Source organism: Tachyglossus aculeatus, chromosome 2 (genome assembly GCF_015852505.1).
Source record: "Tachyglossus aculeatus isolate mTacAcu1 chromosome 2, mTacAcu1.pri, whole genome shotgun sequence".
Lineage (NCBI taxonomy): Eukaryota > Metazoa > Chordata > Mammalia > Monotremata > Tachyglossidae > Tachyglossus > Tachyglossus aculeatus.
Window position 1 is genome coordinate 114,592,927 of NC_052067.1, and position 15,121 is coordinate 114,608,047.

The window sequence follows — 15,121 nt, forward strand, 5'->3', positions numbered from 1 at the left end:
TAAGGCTCCAAAACAGTCACACAGAAAGAATGGTTCCACAAATTATCTTGCTTACCTATGAAGTTGCTTAAATCTACATCTATTCTTTTACGATATGTAAAATCTGGATCTGTTCCATTTCTATGTAGCACTATTTGGGACACACACTCTTCAATTAATTTGAAGTACTGTGGTCTAAAAAAAAAGGAAATAAATTCATACGTATCTTCAATAACCATATGCCTTCATCTCATGCAATGTCCTTCTGGAATGAACTTTGGTGAGTGCTACGGAGTTCTCAGGTTACACTAGTCATTTACATTAAGACTATTTCAATTCCAAAATTAACTCACGGTATTAATGTCATTCCCCTGTCAGTTCCCAGAAGTAGATCCTTGCCTATTATTCACTCCCAGAAAATTTAGTATTAGTTTTCATAGCTAAGTAGCTATATTCAAGCATCAGATTGGATGGAAAACAAATTCCTTCAGATTTCTACGTAAAAATCTGTATGCATGTTAGCAAATTATGAAGTTCATCAAATGTTTTAGTTAAAAAAAAATAGTTTTTATCTGGAGAAAGGAAGGGGAGATGGTTCTAGAAGTTATAAGATGGATGAGTCCAGTTAGTGTGTCCTTTCAAACTCTAATCAAGTCAGGCAGAAGAACGACGGTGAAGGAAAGAAAAAAGACTTGCCCCAGCAAGAAAAGGGTCTGGTTCCCTCCATTCCCCAAAGGCCAATAGGTCTCTTTAGAAGAAGGAAATCGCCTTCACTGCACCAAGAACAGCTACACACACCTCTGATGCAGGGTTACCCCTTTTTCAGGTGTTGTCTTACACTACAAAAATCTCTCTGTTCTGTTCTTGTCATCGTTGGACCCTGCCAGAACAACACACGATTTTCCTTTGCTCTAAAACATGTGATGAGGCTTTTCCTCTTTCTTCTTAACCATCACCTCTGGCAAAATAAACTGGGGATTTAGAATTTACTTTCAGGATTTGTGATTCTAGTTGACTCTCCTTCTTGCATTGTTATCAGTTATGGAATTGATTGAACATTCACTTTAGTTATTATTCTGCCTCTGGAGCTATTTCAGCCATAGGTACCAGGGGGTTTGTAGAGCTTCCTCTCAGATCTTCCCCTGAGAATCAGCAAGGCATAGTGGATAGAGCATGGGCCTGACAGTCAGGAGGATTTGGTTCCTAATTTCGACTCTGCCACTTGTCTGCTATGTAACCTTGGGCAAGCCACTTCACTTCTCTATGCTTCAGTTCCCTAATCTGTAAAATGGGAATTAAGACAGTGAGCCTCATGTGGGACGGGGATGGTGTCTGTCCTTAGTACAGTGCCTGGCACATAGTAAGCACTTAACAAATACTGTAATTATTATTATAAGATCATGGCCAGCTCTTCTACCCACTATATTGCTTTCAAATACCTGGGGTTTATAAGGATGTATGTTTATAAGGATCAAGTGCTTAGTACAGTGCTCTGCACATAGTAAGCGCTCAATAAATACGATTGATGATGTATGTGTGTATGTATGTGTGTATATATATATACACACATACAAGAAGCAGCGTAGCTCGGTGGCAACAGCCCGGGCTTGGGAGTACGAGGTCATGGGTTCTAATCCTGGCTCCACCACCTATCAGCTGGGTGACCTTGGGCAAGTCACTTCACTTCTCTGGGGAAGCAGCGTGGCTCAGTGGAAAGAGCCCGGGCTTTGGAGTCAGAGGTCATCGGTTCAAATCCCGGCTCCGCCACTTGTCAGCTGTGTGACTTTGGGCAGGTCACTTCTCTGTGCCTCAGTTCCCTCATCTGTAAAATGGGGATTAAGACTGTGAGCCCCACGTGGGACAACCCGATCACTTTGTAAACTCCCCAGTGCTTAGAACAGTGCTTTGCACATAGTAAGTGCTTAATAAATGCCATCATTATTATTATTATTCTCTGGGCCTCAGTTACCTCATCTGGAAAAGGGGGATGAAGACTGTGAGCCCCACGTGGGACAACCTGACTACTTTGTATCCCCCCAGCGATTAGAACAGTGCTTTGCATGTAAGCGCTTAACAAATACCATTATTATTATTATATACGTACACACATACATCCTTCTTGCCTACCAGCAAGGCACACCTCGTCTCATAAATCATAAAGAAGTGTGGCCTAGTGGCAGGAGCTTGGGGCTGGGAGGAAACACAGGTACTAATTCCAGCAATATCACCATGCCTATGATTCATCCTCTGCTAAACTGAGATAAGATAACTGCTCAGACATGGGATACTGCCCTAACTCCACAAGCGACACAACCCTATTTATTCTGGTTTTGTAAAGAGGTATTTTCTTAGCGAGGAAAAGGGAAGAAAGGGACTTCATGAGTTTAGTACGCTTTCAGCATAAAATTCGTAGGAAACTAGAAAGAAAACCCATTTCTCAACCCGTTTCCAGAACCCACCACCCCTATAAAACAAGTATAAATCTGCATTGAAATAACTACATCTAATTCATTCTCATAAACCAACAATGAACTCAATATAGAAAACAGCTAATTGTAAGAAGAGGAATATGTCCACATTATTTTACCTTACCGTATAAAATAATCATTGCGGATCAGCAAAAGATGCTGAAGAATAGAAAGAAAGTAGCCTTCTGCTCTAGTTTCTTTAACTGTGTTCCACACCATTTGGTAAACATCATTCGCTTCAGTAAATCAATTAAGGAACTGAACACAGTGACATTTTAAAAACTATACTGAAATCCTTATTTAACCTTTTAAATTATCTTTTAAGAGTTCAACATTTTGGAGGATTTTTACATATCTAAGACTGTATTTATGTATGTATCTAGGCTGTAAGGTCTTTGTTGGCAGGGAACATGTCTACCACTCTGTGGTATTATACTCTCCAAAGCACTTAGGTTCAGTGCACTGCCTACAGTAAGCACTCAAATACAATGGACTGATCATGCTTTAGAGAAAATATCCAGTAATTACCTGGTTAGTGAGATGGTGATATTCTTCTCATCTCATCCTGCCTTTCATTTAGCTGTATCAGCATTTCACTATCATTTTCTTCCTTTTCCCTCACCACCTCTTACCCTCATATTTCATCATTTTCACCCCAACTTGCCAATTTCATAGGTAGAGCCACATATAATCCACACACCCACATTCCCTTTCACCAAGCCCCGCAAAGGCCCAGGTGCAGTGACACTACGCGTTCTAGATTTTTATCTTGCCCCTGTTTCTTTGATGGAACTAGGCATTTTCCAGTACGGTCTGGCAAGAAATAAAGAAGTTTATCAAGCGGGATAGGCTCATGTGGAAGAGGAATTGTATCCCAACTGGCTGCTTCCAGGAGAGTCTCTGACTGCATAAGCACCCGTGTATGAAGTACCTTCTAAATGCTGAACAAATGTTTAATTTATCAAACTATTAAGCATATTTCCAAATCAGAAGGATATTCGAGTTCAGCTCTAATATCTTCTAAGCGATGAGAGAGCTCAATCAAATCTTCTTCTTTGTGTTCATCGAACACTTTGAGTTGGATATCCAGACCATCATTCTTTATACATTTCAAGTCCTATAACAGAAATTAGTGGAAGTGATTGATTACAGAAAATTTGGATCAAGCCTTTACTATAAATTTCTAATACATTGTTTTGGATGTCTTCACTGAAGACATCATTATGTTATTATGTGTTTGATCAATACAAATGATCAAAGAGGATACTATGTATACTAACTGAAAAGTTGCTTTTCCGGGTAGATCCCAAATGGGCAATAGCTGTATTTGATTAAAACTGCATTTTCTTAAAAAAAAAAAAACAAAAACCTTTACACCATACTCCTTATAAAGCAAGCAAAATGTAGATTAAATATGAAGGGACATTCTCCTTATTTAATTTATGTTTCAAAAATTGGTTCATTTCTCCATGCATAACTCCCTCACACCCAGGCTTAAGAAGTTATTTTGGAAGGCATTTTATGTAACTTTTCCCCTCACTTGGGCTAGTCTACTGACAAACAGTAATATAACAAAAGATTAGAGGGCACTTACTGGCAAGATCTCTTTCAATCCACAGCGCATAAATTCATTCCTGATATGGAGCCTGAAGTCTAAATCATCAGGAGATGTAACAAGAGCATTAATAAGCTGCATACAAGCCACCTACAATAGACAACATTAATAAAGGTAAACTACTGCATTGCTTTAATATCAAAAATACTGACAACCAAGAAATACCACAATTCAACTTCCAGTTCTTCCAAATATTTACGTTCTGTAATTAGGAGAGATAAAGAATGATTTCCTGTTTGCTGGAATCAAAATTTAAAAATAATTTAAAATTACTATTTCAAAACCAGAGGAAATGAAACAGTTAGACATTTCCCTCCGAAATGTTATGTGTTTTTTTTAAAGACTAAACATATTTTTTTTTACTTAACCCTTTAACTTCTGCCTACCTTTCTTACGCTTATTACCAATGTGATGAGATAGGCCCTGCCCACAGATGCCCAATCCAGGAAGCAATGGGGATGGTAGCTCACATGGCATCTAACAGACATGCTCACCTTAGGTCACTTACAGAAAGTGAAACTACCCCATTAGGGCTGAAAACACACACCCCTAGTTGTTAGCTTTTTGGCCTATTAGCCCTTTGAAGACTGTTTCACCGAATCCTTACCCTCACTAAAATCCCTCCCCAATTTTGCCCGCATGCTCAAAATGGAAAGTTGGCACTTCTGGGCCTTGCTGCTAAAGTATTCCCACTGATCTGTTCTTAAATACATGCTAAAAAGAATCTTTCTGAATCTCATGAAAATGACCTCCATCTTATCAAATCCAAGGGCCTCTTTAAAAAAGGCCACACTATTTCCCTGCAACCTCTCAGCTGCCTTCAACGCTGTGAAGCACCCCTTTTCATGGAAAGATTATCTAACTTTGGATTCTCTGATTGCCTGTATATATTATAGAGAAGGAGCGTGGCTCAGTGGGAAGAGCACGGGCTTTGGAGTCAGAGGTCATGGGTTCAAAACCCAGCTCCACCAACTGTCGGCTGTGTGACTTTGGGCAAGTCACTTCACTTCTCTGTGCCTCAGTTACCTCATCTGTAAAATGGGGATTAAAACCATGAGCCCCCCGTGGGACAACCTGATCACCTTGTAATCTCCCCAGCGCTTAGAACAGTGCTTTGTACATAGTAAGCGCTTAACAAATACCATCATTATTATTATTATCTCCCTGATCAGTCCCTCTCAGTTCTTTCACAAGACCTCCTCTGCCTTATACCCGCTAACTCCGAAGATGCAAAAAGGGTCAGTTCCATGTCCCCTTCTATTCTTCATCTAAACCCACCCACTTCCTTGGAGACCTCATTCACTCCCATGATTTCAAATACCGTCTTTATGTGGATGATTCCCAAATCCACCTTCCCAGCCCTGATCTCTCTCCTCCTCCAGTCTCAGACATCTCTTGGATGTCCTGATGACACCCCAAATTTATGAACAAAACAGAACTCCTTACCTTACCACCAAAACCCCCTTCCCCTGAATTTCTTACCACTGTAGACAGCACAACCATCCTTCCCACCTCACAAGACCACAGTTTTGGCATTTTCCTTGACTCATCTCTCCCCGTCACCCTGCCTCAAGAGGCCTTCCCTTTTGAAGACCTCATTTCTCCTCACTTCTATGTTACCTACATCCTCGGAGCTGTACCCCTAAAGCACTAGATATTGTCATGAGCCCCATCTCTGTCTGCGGTCCCTTAAGGATTCGCCTCTAATTTCAGGCACTCAATGACATTTCTTTGTTGCCAATTTATGTCACGAGTCCCGGGTACTGCTCTATGGATTCCAAACCAGCCCTTACTCCCAAACTGGGAACCTGCTTTATGGGTTCCAAACCAGTCTCTCCTCCTGCGTTGGAAAATCCCACTATCCTAACCGATCTCCATAGCCAGGAGTCCCTAACCGGTCCAGTATGTCTTTTAGACTGTGAGCACACTGTTGGGTAGGGACTGTCTCTATATGTTGCCAACTTGTACTTCCCAAGCGCTTAGTACCGTGCTCTGCACACCGTAAGCGCTCAATAAATACGATTGATTGATTGATTGATTGAAATGGATCCTAATCAAACATAATGACGAGGAATTTCCTAGACCCTGCATTCTGTGACAAATTCAAAAATCCGGCAATCTGTGATAAATTCAAAAATGAAAAACTTCATTCAATTCCAATCCTGATTGAAGGGGGAAATGCATATGCACGCGCACGTGCGCGCGCGCACACACACACACACACACACACACCCCAAACATAGCTACCCATCCAACTGTTTGCCCTGAGTTCAGAAAGATTGTTCCATGTCAGAAGAATTCGGGAAGTACGTCCGGCTCAGGGCAGCCGTGATGGTTCGTGATGGCTGTGAACGGCGTCGCGGACGCCTTGTACAAGTCTTAGCTGGTTTGCAGGGGCCACGTCCCGTCGCCGTGGCCTGCACAGCATTCCGATTCTCAGCTCATGGCAACCGCCTTCTAGTCACGTCATCTCGTACCTGGCCGGCTCCTCGCGTCTCCAGGTGACTGCCTTTTAGCTGCCTCTGCCTCAGACATCACAGCAGCTCCTACATGGCGGTTGCTGACTGGTCCAGGCCCATTACTGGGTAAAGCGAGGAGTGAAGGCTATCCCTCTCCCCGCCACGCCCTTCGCCCCCACCCACCCTTGCCCACTCCATGAACCAGCTTTGCAAAAATCTGTCCTGGAACAGCCTAGTTCCTTCTCGAATTCATTCCTCCATGTTGTTGTTCATGGGTTCATAAAAACAGTCACACATGAAAGGGCTTCTTGGTCAACAAAATGGCTTTCCGCAGCCTCACCACAGATATTCACCCCAGAACACTCATGTACATAACTTTATACTCTTCCACTTCCTCTATCTGTATTTTATTTTTTATTTATTTTATTTTTATGTCTTTTCTCCCCCATTTAGATGATAAGCACTGTATGGACAGGGACTATGTCACCATTACTTTACACTGCCAACTACAGGTAACCGCACCAAGTAGATGCTAAATAATGATAATAATAATAATAATATTTATGAAGCACTTACTATGTGTCAGACATTGTTTGAAGTGCAGGGGTGAATACAGGTTAATCAGGTTGGACACAGTTTATATCCCAAATGGAGATCACAGTCTTAATCACATTTTACAGATGATGTAAGTGAGGCACAGAGAAGTTAAGGATCACACAGCAGACAAATGGCAGAACCTGGACTATAACCCAAGACCTTCTGACTCCCAGGACCATGCTTTATCTACTATCTACTTTATTGTTGCTACTCTACTACTACAACTACTTACATGCAGCAACTTTTTCTTCTAACTTGACTGAGCTATTAAGAGCCTGTACAGTGCTCTGAGACGGTGGTAATAAATCATCATCATCATCAATCATATTTATTGAGCGCTTACTACGTGCAGAGCACTGTACTAAGCGCTTGGGAAGTACAAATTGGCAACATATAGAGACAGTCCCTACCCAACAGTGGGCTCACAGTCTAAAAGATAAGTGGTAATAAATGTGGTAATAAATACCACTGATTGACTGATGTGCCACAAATTGAAGCAACTTCCATTTGAAGAGCTGAATCATGTAAATGCCCTGTTTTGTATGTTAGTTTAAAATAAGACCAGGAAAGTGGGTGATCATTTTCAATTTGGCTTTGTAAAGGGGAAAGATCTGATCGAATGCTAGCACCTTCCCTCTTCCAAAGAGTTCTTCAGAATGAATCGCAAGGAAAAAAGTTTATTACTTTAGAGCTTCTACTTAACTCATTTTGGAAGAAAACCTCCCATTTTCTATTGTTCTTCCCTTTTCCCAACTGATGCTTCTATCCACCTTAACAGCAACTTTTATCCAGATGCAAAGAAAGATAAGAAAGGACTAGCCTTAAGATCTGCCCCAAAGATACATGGCAGAAGCATGATTCTATTAATTCTGCCAAAGGCTGCAGAGGACTGGCAGATCCCTCATTCAATTCATTTAACTACCTTGCTTGCTTCCCTCAGGGTGACTGTTTCATGAGCATCAAATGCTAGCTCTGGGTTAATCACCAGTGGGATGTTCCAAATTCTCTATCTGAAATACACAGTAATTACATGATTTGATAACCAATTTCTGAGCTTGCAAATTCTATTCCTTCCACTGCCATGGGTTGTAGAACTGTTGGAAAGAAACGTAGTTTAATAAGACGAATACTGCTTTCAAACAGGCTCATGTATCCCCTATCCTAAAAAACCTTCTTTTGACCCCTTGGCTTCCTCCAGTTATGGCTTCCTCTTCCCTCCTACTATTCATCTCCAAACATTTTGACCTAGTTATCTACACTCCCTGTTGCCACTTCCTCTCCTCCAATTCTCTTAACTCCCTCCACTCCATGAAAACTGCCCTTCTTAAGATCACCAACTCATATTTGCTGAATCCAAGTTTCGACTCCATCCTAATCCTCCTAGATCTCTCAGCTGCCTTTGCCACTGTGACCACCCCCTAAACTTTGAAACGTTATCTAAATTTGGCTTCGTTGACATTGTTCTTTCTAATTCTTCTCCCATCTCTCTGATTGCTCCTTTTTAGTTTCTTTTACAGGCCTCTAACAGTGGGAATCTCTCAAGGCTCAGTTCTGGAACCGCTTCTATACTCCATCAATACCCACCCCCTTGGAGAACTCATTTGCTCCCACAGCTTCAACTCCCATCTCTACATGGTTGATCCCCTAATTTACCTCTCCAGCCCTAACTTCCCTCCTTCTCTGCGGTCTCACATTTCCTCCTGCCTTCAGGACATCTTGCCTTAGATGTCCCGTCGAAATCTCACACTAAACATGTCCAAAACAGGAGTCATCTTCCCATCTACACCCTGTCCTTCTCCTAGTATTTCTCATCAATGTAGATTACACCACTATAATAATAATAATAATGTTGGCATTTGTTAAGTGCTTACTATGCGCCAAGCACTGTTCTAAGCGCTGGGGGGGTACAAGGTAGTCAGGTTGTCCCACGTAGGGCTCACACTTTTAATCCCCATGTTACAGATGAGGTAACTGAGGCACAGAGAAGTTAAGTGACTTGCCCAAAGTCACACAGTTGACAAGTGGCGGGGCCGGGATTAGAACCCATGACCTCTGACTCCCAAGCCCGTGCTCTTCTCACTGAGCCATGCTGCTTCTCTGCTATGCTCCCTGTTCCCAAGCCCATAACCTTGGCATTATCTAGATTCAGTTGAATTCACTTCAATCATATTTACTGAGTGCTTACTGCGTGCAGAGCACTGGACTAAGCGCTTGGAAAATACAATACAGCAAAAGGGACTATCCCTGCCCAAATCGGGCTTATGGTCTGAGAGCGGGGTGGGGATAGACATCAAAACAAGTAAACAGGCATCAATAGAAATAAATAGAATTAATCTGTCGTGAGAAGAAAATATTTGCTAACTTTCTTGCATAATACTCTCTCAAGCACTTAGTAGAATGCTCTATACATAGTAAGTGTTCACAAATACCTTTGACTGATCAATTGATTATCTTCACCTCATCACTATTATTCAACCTGCGCATTCAATCCATAACCAAAGTTTTTAAAAAATGTATTTGTTAAGCACTTATGTGCCAAGCACTACTCCTAGCTCTGTCAATTCACAACACTAAAACCCACCCTTTCCTTTCCAAACTGCTACATCACTGATCCAGTTGTATCTCACCTTCACTACATCAGCCTCTTCTCCATTATTCTCACATCCTGTTTCTCTCCTCTCCAGTCCATAATTCACTGTGTTGTCCACACCATTTTTCTAAAAAAAAAGTTCAGTCCCTGTCTCCTCTCAAGAGGCTCCAACAGCATTGATCCAGTTACAGCCCATCTTCGCTACATCATCCTCTTCGCTGACCTCTCCACAAGCTGTTTATCTCTGCTCCAGTCTATAATTCACTGCGCTGTCCTGACCATTTTTCTAAAAAAAAGTTCAGTCCATGTTTCCTCTCTACTCAAGAGCCTCCATTGGTTACCAACTGCTTGGAGAAGCAGCGTGGCTTAGTAGATGGAGCTCAGGCCTGAAAGCCAGCAGAAGCTAGGTCCTAATCCTGGCTCTGCCACTTGTCTGCTGTGTGACCTTGGGCAAGTCACTTAACTTCTCTATGCCTCGTCTGTAAAATGGAGAGTAAGAGTGTGAGCCCCATTTGGGACAGGGAATGTATCCAACCTGATTAACTTGTATCTACCCCAGTGCTTGGAACAGTGCTTGGCACATAGTAAGTGCTTAACAAGTACCATTTTTATTATTAATATTATCCACCTCAACATTAAACAGAAAATACTTATGTTAGCTTTAAAGCAATCAGCTCTTCCCCTCCTATCTTACCATGCTGATTTTCTCCTATAACCTAGCCAACACACTCTACTCCTCTAATTCATTCAACTGTATTTTTTGAGTACTTAAGCACTGTACTGAGCACTTGGAAAAGTAAAATACAGCAATGCCAGTCTAATGTCAATCTACTCACTGTACCTCAATCTCATCTATCTCACGGCTGACCCCTTGCCCTCGTCCTTCCTCAGCTATGGAGCTCCCTCCCCTTTCATATACAACAGACCACCACTCTCTCCAGTGTTACCAAGGCTAGGCATTGAGGTTGAGGGTACCTATGGCCAATGTTGGAATACTCAAACTGCATATATGGTGAATACTGGAAGGAGGAGAATAGGGTGGAACAAGCCATTCCTGGCAGTAACACAAAAGGCAGGTACCAGAAGTCACACAAAAGTAAACACAACAAGTGCTTAGTACGGTACTCTGCACACAGTAAGCGCTCAATAAATATGATTGCCAAATAGAACATAAAAAGGGTACGTTCAGGACAGTTACCAGCACAACAAAGAAGCAGCATGGCTCAGTGGAAAGAGCACGGGCTTTGGAGTCAGAGGTAATGGGTTCAAATCCTGGCTCCACCACTTAGCTGTGTGACTCTGGGCAAGTCACTTAACTTCTCTCTGCCTCAGTACCTCATCTGTAAAATGGGGATTAAGACTGCCCCGTGGGACAACCTGATCACCTTGTAACCTCCCCAGCGCTTAGAACAGTGCTTTGCACATAGTAAGCTCTTAATAAATGCCATCATTATTATTAATTATTATTGGCTGTGGAAGGAAGTGGTAGCTGGGAGAGAGGAAGGCGGGTGGTGGGTTTCACATGGCATCACCACAATCCTGCTACCTCCAGGATTGTCTTTGTTGCCACTCAAATAGTGATGCTAAAACAAGAGGGTGGAGGTATCTCATTCCCCAGACACTCAGCCCAATAGGTCAAACTAGCAGCCCCGGTCTTGACCCTTTTTCAAGAATTGTGCAGATTTCCAAACTTCAAAATACGCAGGCACACCTCAGAATGCCCCAGACCACCCAAGCTAACGACAGAGGGGACGAGGCCCACCTTTAGGGGGAAATCAGGGAGGGGCAAAGAGTGTTGAAAGGAATAAAAGGGGTTCAGGAGACACTGGTCTTTGCGATGTGGGTCAGAGTCTACTGGTCAACTAAATCAATGTACAGACGAGCCAGTAAACTGCAATGTTGTGGCTCTTCTGCGGTGTCGTCTCGTTCTTTCATTTTTGGATTGCTAATTATATAAAGTTGATAGGAGGATTCCTTCCCTTTTGGGGGTCTTCTCCTATAGGTACCCCTGTATGTTGCTGTCAACAACAACCACTTTCAAAGTCTTATTAAAATCACGGCTTCTCCCAGAAGCCAGCTCCAAGTAAGCCTTCAGCATGGCATAGTGGATCGAGCAAAGGCCTGAGAGTCAGAAGGTCGTGGGTTCGAATCCCAACTCTGCCGCTTGTCTGCTGTGTGGCCTGGGGCAAATCACTTTACTTCTCTGGGCCACGTTACCTCATCTGTAAAATGGGGATTGAGATTGTGAGCCCCATGTGGGATGGACTGTGTCCAATCCGATTTACTTGGATCCACCCTAGTGCTTAGTACAGTGCCTGGCACTTGGTTAAGCACTTAATACCATAATAATAATAATTATTATTATTATTAAATGTAGTTAAGCAGTTAATACCATAATAATAATAATTATTAAATGTTATTGGTTAATCAATCATTTACTGCAAGCTTACTGTATGCTCGACTAGGTGCTTGGAAGAGTACAGTATAACGGAGTTGGTAGACCTGTTCCCAGACCACAGCGAGCTTACAGTCTAGAAGTTATGTGGTTGCTCAGTGCCAAGCACTGTTCTAAGCACTGGGGTAGATACAAGACAATCTGGCTGAACCCGGTCCATGACCCATATGGAGCTCACAGTCTTAATCCTCATTTTAGAGATGAGGTAACTGAGGCACAGAGAAGTGAAATGACTTGCCCCTTTTAGACTATGAGCCCACTGTTGGGTAGGGACTGTCTCTATATGTTGCCAACTTGTACTTCCCCAGCGCTTAGTACAGTGCTCTGCACACAGTAAGCGCTCAATAAATACGATTGATTGATTGATATAGCTGGAGAGTGGCAGGACCAGGACTAGAACCCAGGACCTTCTGAATCCCAGGACCATGCTGCATCTCTTGGATCTGTACCCTTTAAACACTTGATATTTACCCCAGCCTCAGCCACCCAGCACATATAAAAACATCAGTTTATTTGCCTGTCTCCCCCTTTAAACTTTGACTTTACTGTGGGCAAAGAACATGTCTACCAACTCTTGTACTCTCCCAAGTGCTTGGTAAAGTGCTCTGCACATTTCCTGCACTCAAAAAATACCACTGGTTGGCTGTTCATACTTCCTTTAGCAGTATAAGATACAAATAACGGCACAGAGGGCTCAGTGAGCAAGAGAGGACTATTTCATAGTCGGAGTAGAAGACAATCTAGATTTAAAGATCCATTATCAGTGAGTTTATACACCTGAAGCACCTCGAGCATTGTAAATTCCTTCTGTAAAAGGGGATGTTTGCCCACATATAAGGATCCTCAGAGATGCTTGAAAAATTATATCTATGTCTGTTTCTTTCATTTCCATTAGGAATCCTAAAGCATGGTTGGATTATCATCATTATGGCATTTATTAAATGCTTACTATATGTCAGGCACTGGAATAGATGCATGTCAATCAGATATGTACATTTGGATACATGTATTTGTTACATCTCAGCCTTTAGATTGTGAACTGTAAAGAAAATGCTGGTTGCCATATTACTCCACTTTATTCAATTTTTTATCCCTGTCACTCAAACCAACTGAAAGATTAAATTTATTCATATCATTCTGAAAGGCCTCTAAAATAGATAGCTGGATATTCTTAGAGGGACATATTCTCAGTTTTCTGAAGCCAATACATTTAAAATGTAACAGCTAGTCTTATCATCCACAAAAACAGAGTTCCCTGGAACCCACAACAGTAATATTTTTAACACACCTATGTTAGTGATAGATGTGTGTGTGATTCTCCTTCATATTTTTGGACGATTATGGAAATCCTAGCTGTAAGACAATGTAGCCTATCACGCATATGCGTGATTAAGAGTCCATTCTACATTAGGTGTACATAAAAATCGCCTTGGGCTGTTCAAGTGCGCTTATTATTTTCTTTTGTTTTCCAAGTCTGACTCCCGGCCTTCTGATGTTTCCAAAGTGTCTGTTCAAGGACCACCACGCCTCTCCTTATAGCAGTAAGGTCTGATCTATTTTCTTGCAGTTGATTTCTAACGAGAGGTAAATGCAAGTCAGAAATGGCTGGCACATCACAGTTCCACTAAAACCCTATGGCATCAGTGCAGTTTTCCCCACTGCAGGCACAGAGAGCCCATACTCGGCTAGAGCCAGCAGTCCTCCCTTGGGCAGTGACTGGAAAAAGCTGTCAATCTACTTTTAATTGGTACACACAGGCTGTTCTGATATAAATTTTATATAATAATCTAATCTAAATTTTCCAAAGCAGCTGAGACTTTTGCTTCATTGTGACTTTCAAATAATTCTTCAATTCTTCTTAGTAATCTGACCCTATGTCACTTCATCAAAGAAGCTGCTTCAGTATTTGGCTGTCTCCCATTCTTCTCACATGTGCAGCAACAGGAGGTAAAGGGCATTGCTTAGATGCTAGCAGTCCATTCAGTGGAAACTTTTGTTTCACTCAATGCTGTCAATCAATCAATCAATCGTATTTATTGAGCGCTTACTATGTGCAGAGCACTGTACTAAGCGCTTGGGAAGTACAAATTGGCATCACATAGAGACAGTCCCTACCCAACAGTGGGCTCACAGTCTAAAAGGGGGAGACAGAGAACAGAACCAAACATACCAACAAAATAAAATAAGTAGGATAGAAAGGTACAAGTAAGATAAATAAATAAATAAATAAATAAATAGAGTAATAAATATGTACAACCTGTGTAGTTAATATGCAGAACTGGGTCTTAAAGCTATATTAATGTTGTGCTGTGTGAGCTTAGGCAAGTCACTAACCTCAGGGCCCTCAGTTTCCTTATCTAATAAGAAAAAAGGCATTTGTTAAGCGCTTACGATGTGCCAAGCACTGTTTTAAGCCCTGGGATAATACAAGGTAATCAGGTTGTCCCACGCAGGGCTCACAGTTTTAATCCCCATTTTACAGATGAGGTAACTGAGGCACAGAGAAGTGAAGTGACTTGTCCTAAGATGACACAGCTGACAAGTGGAGGAGCCGGGATTAGAACCCACCACCTCTGACTCCCAAACCCGTGCTCTTTCCACTAAGCCATGCTGCTTCTCTATAAGTCTATATTGTCAACATGTGATATATGATCTTTCATTCATCTTATATGTCCCCACTAAACTGCAAACTCCTTAGATGCAGGATCTAGGGATTCTATTGTTACTCTCTACAGAATTTAGTTCAGTGCTCTGCACTCAACAGGTGCTCAGATGCCATCGATTATACTCATTTGAGACATGTCCAATCTCATAACCCTTTATCTATTCCATAGCTTACTGCATATTATTTACTTGATAAATGTCATAATGATTATACCCCACTTTTGGTATCGATGGGTGAAAGAAACATCTCTCCAGACTCACTTTTCAGGGTCTGCCTAGTCTCCCATCTGCCCC

General features: G+C 41.9%; 1 protein-coding gene across 4 annotated transcripts in view; it reads right to left on the bottom strand.

Annotated features, from left to right (window-relative positions):
* The window catches only part of DIAPH3 (diaphanous related formin 3), a 322,031-nt gene that overhangs the window by 212,642 nt on the left and 94,268 nt on the right, over positions 1 to 15,121 (bottom strand). For all 4 annotated transcript variants that reach the window (XR_005448450.1, XM_038741262.1, XM_038741271.1 and 1 more), the window contains exons 9-12: positions 4,042 to 4,152; positions 3,446 to 3,564; positions 2,572 to 2,688; positions 56 to 174 (exon numbers count right to left, since the gene is read on the bottom strand). Coding sequence is in view for 3 of the 4 variants with exons in the window: in XM_038741262.1 (XP_038597190.1) it covers positions 56 to 174; positions 2,572 to 2,688; positions 3,446 to 3,564; positions 4,042 to 4,152 (466 nt within the window). In the remaining variant the exon portion in view is untranslated. The remainder of the gene's footprint in view (positions 1 to 55; positions 175 to 2,571; positions 2,689 to 3,445; positions 3,565 to 4,041; positions 4,153 to 15,121) is intronic.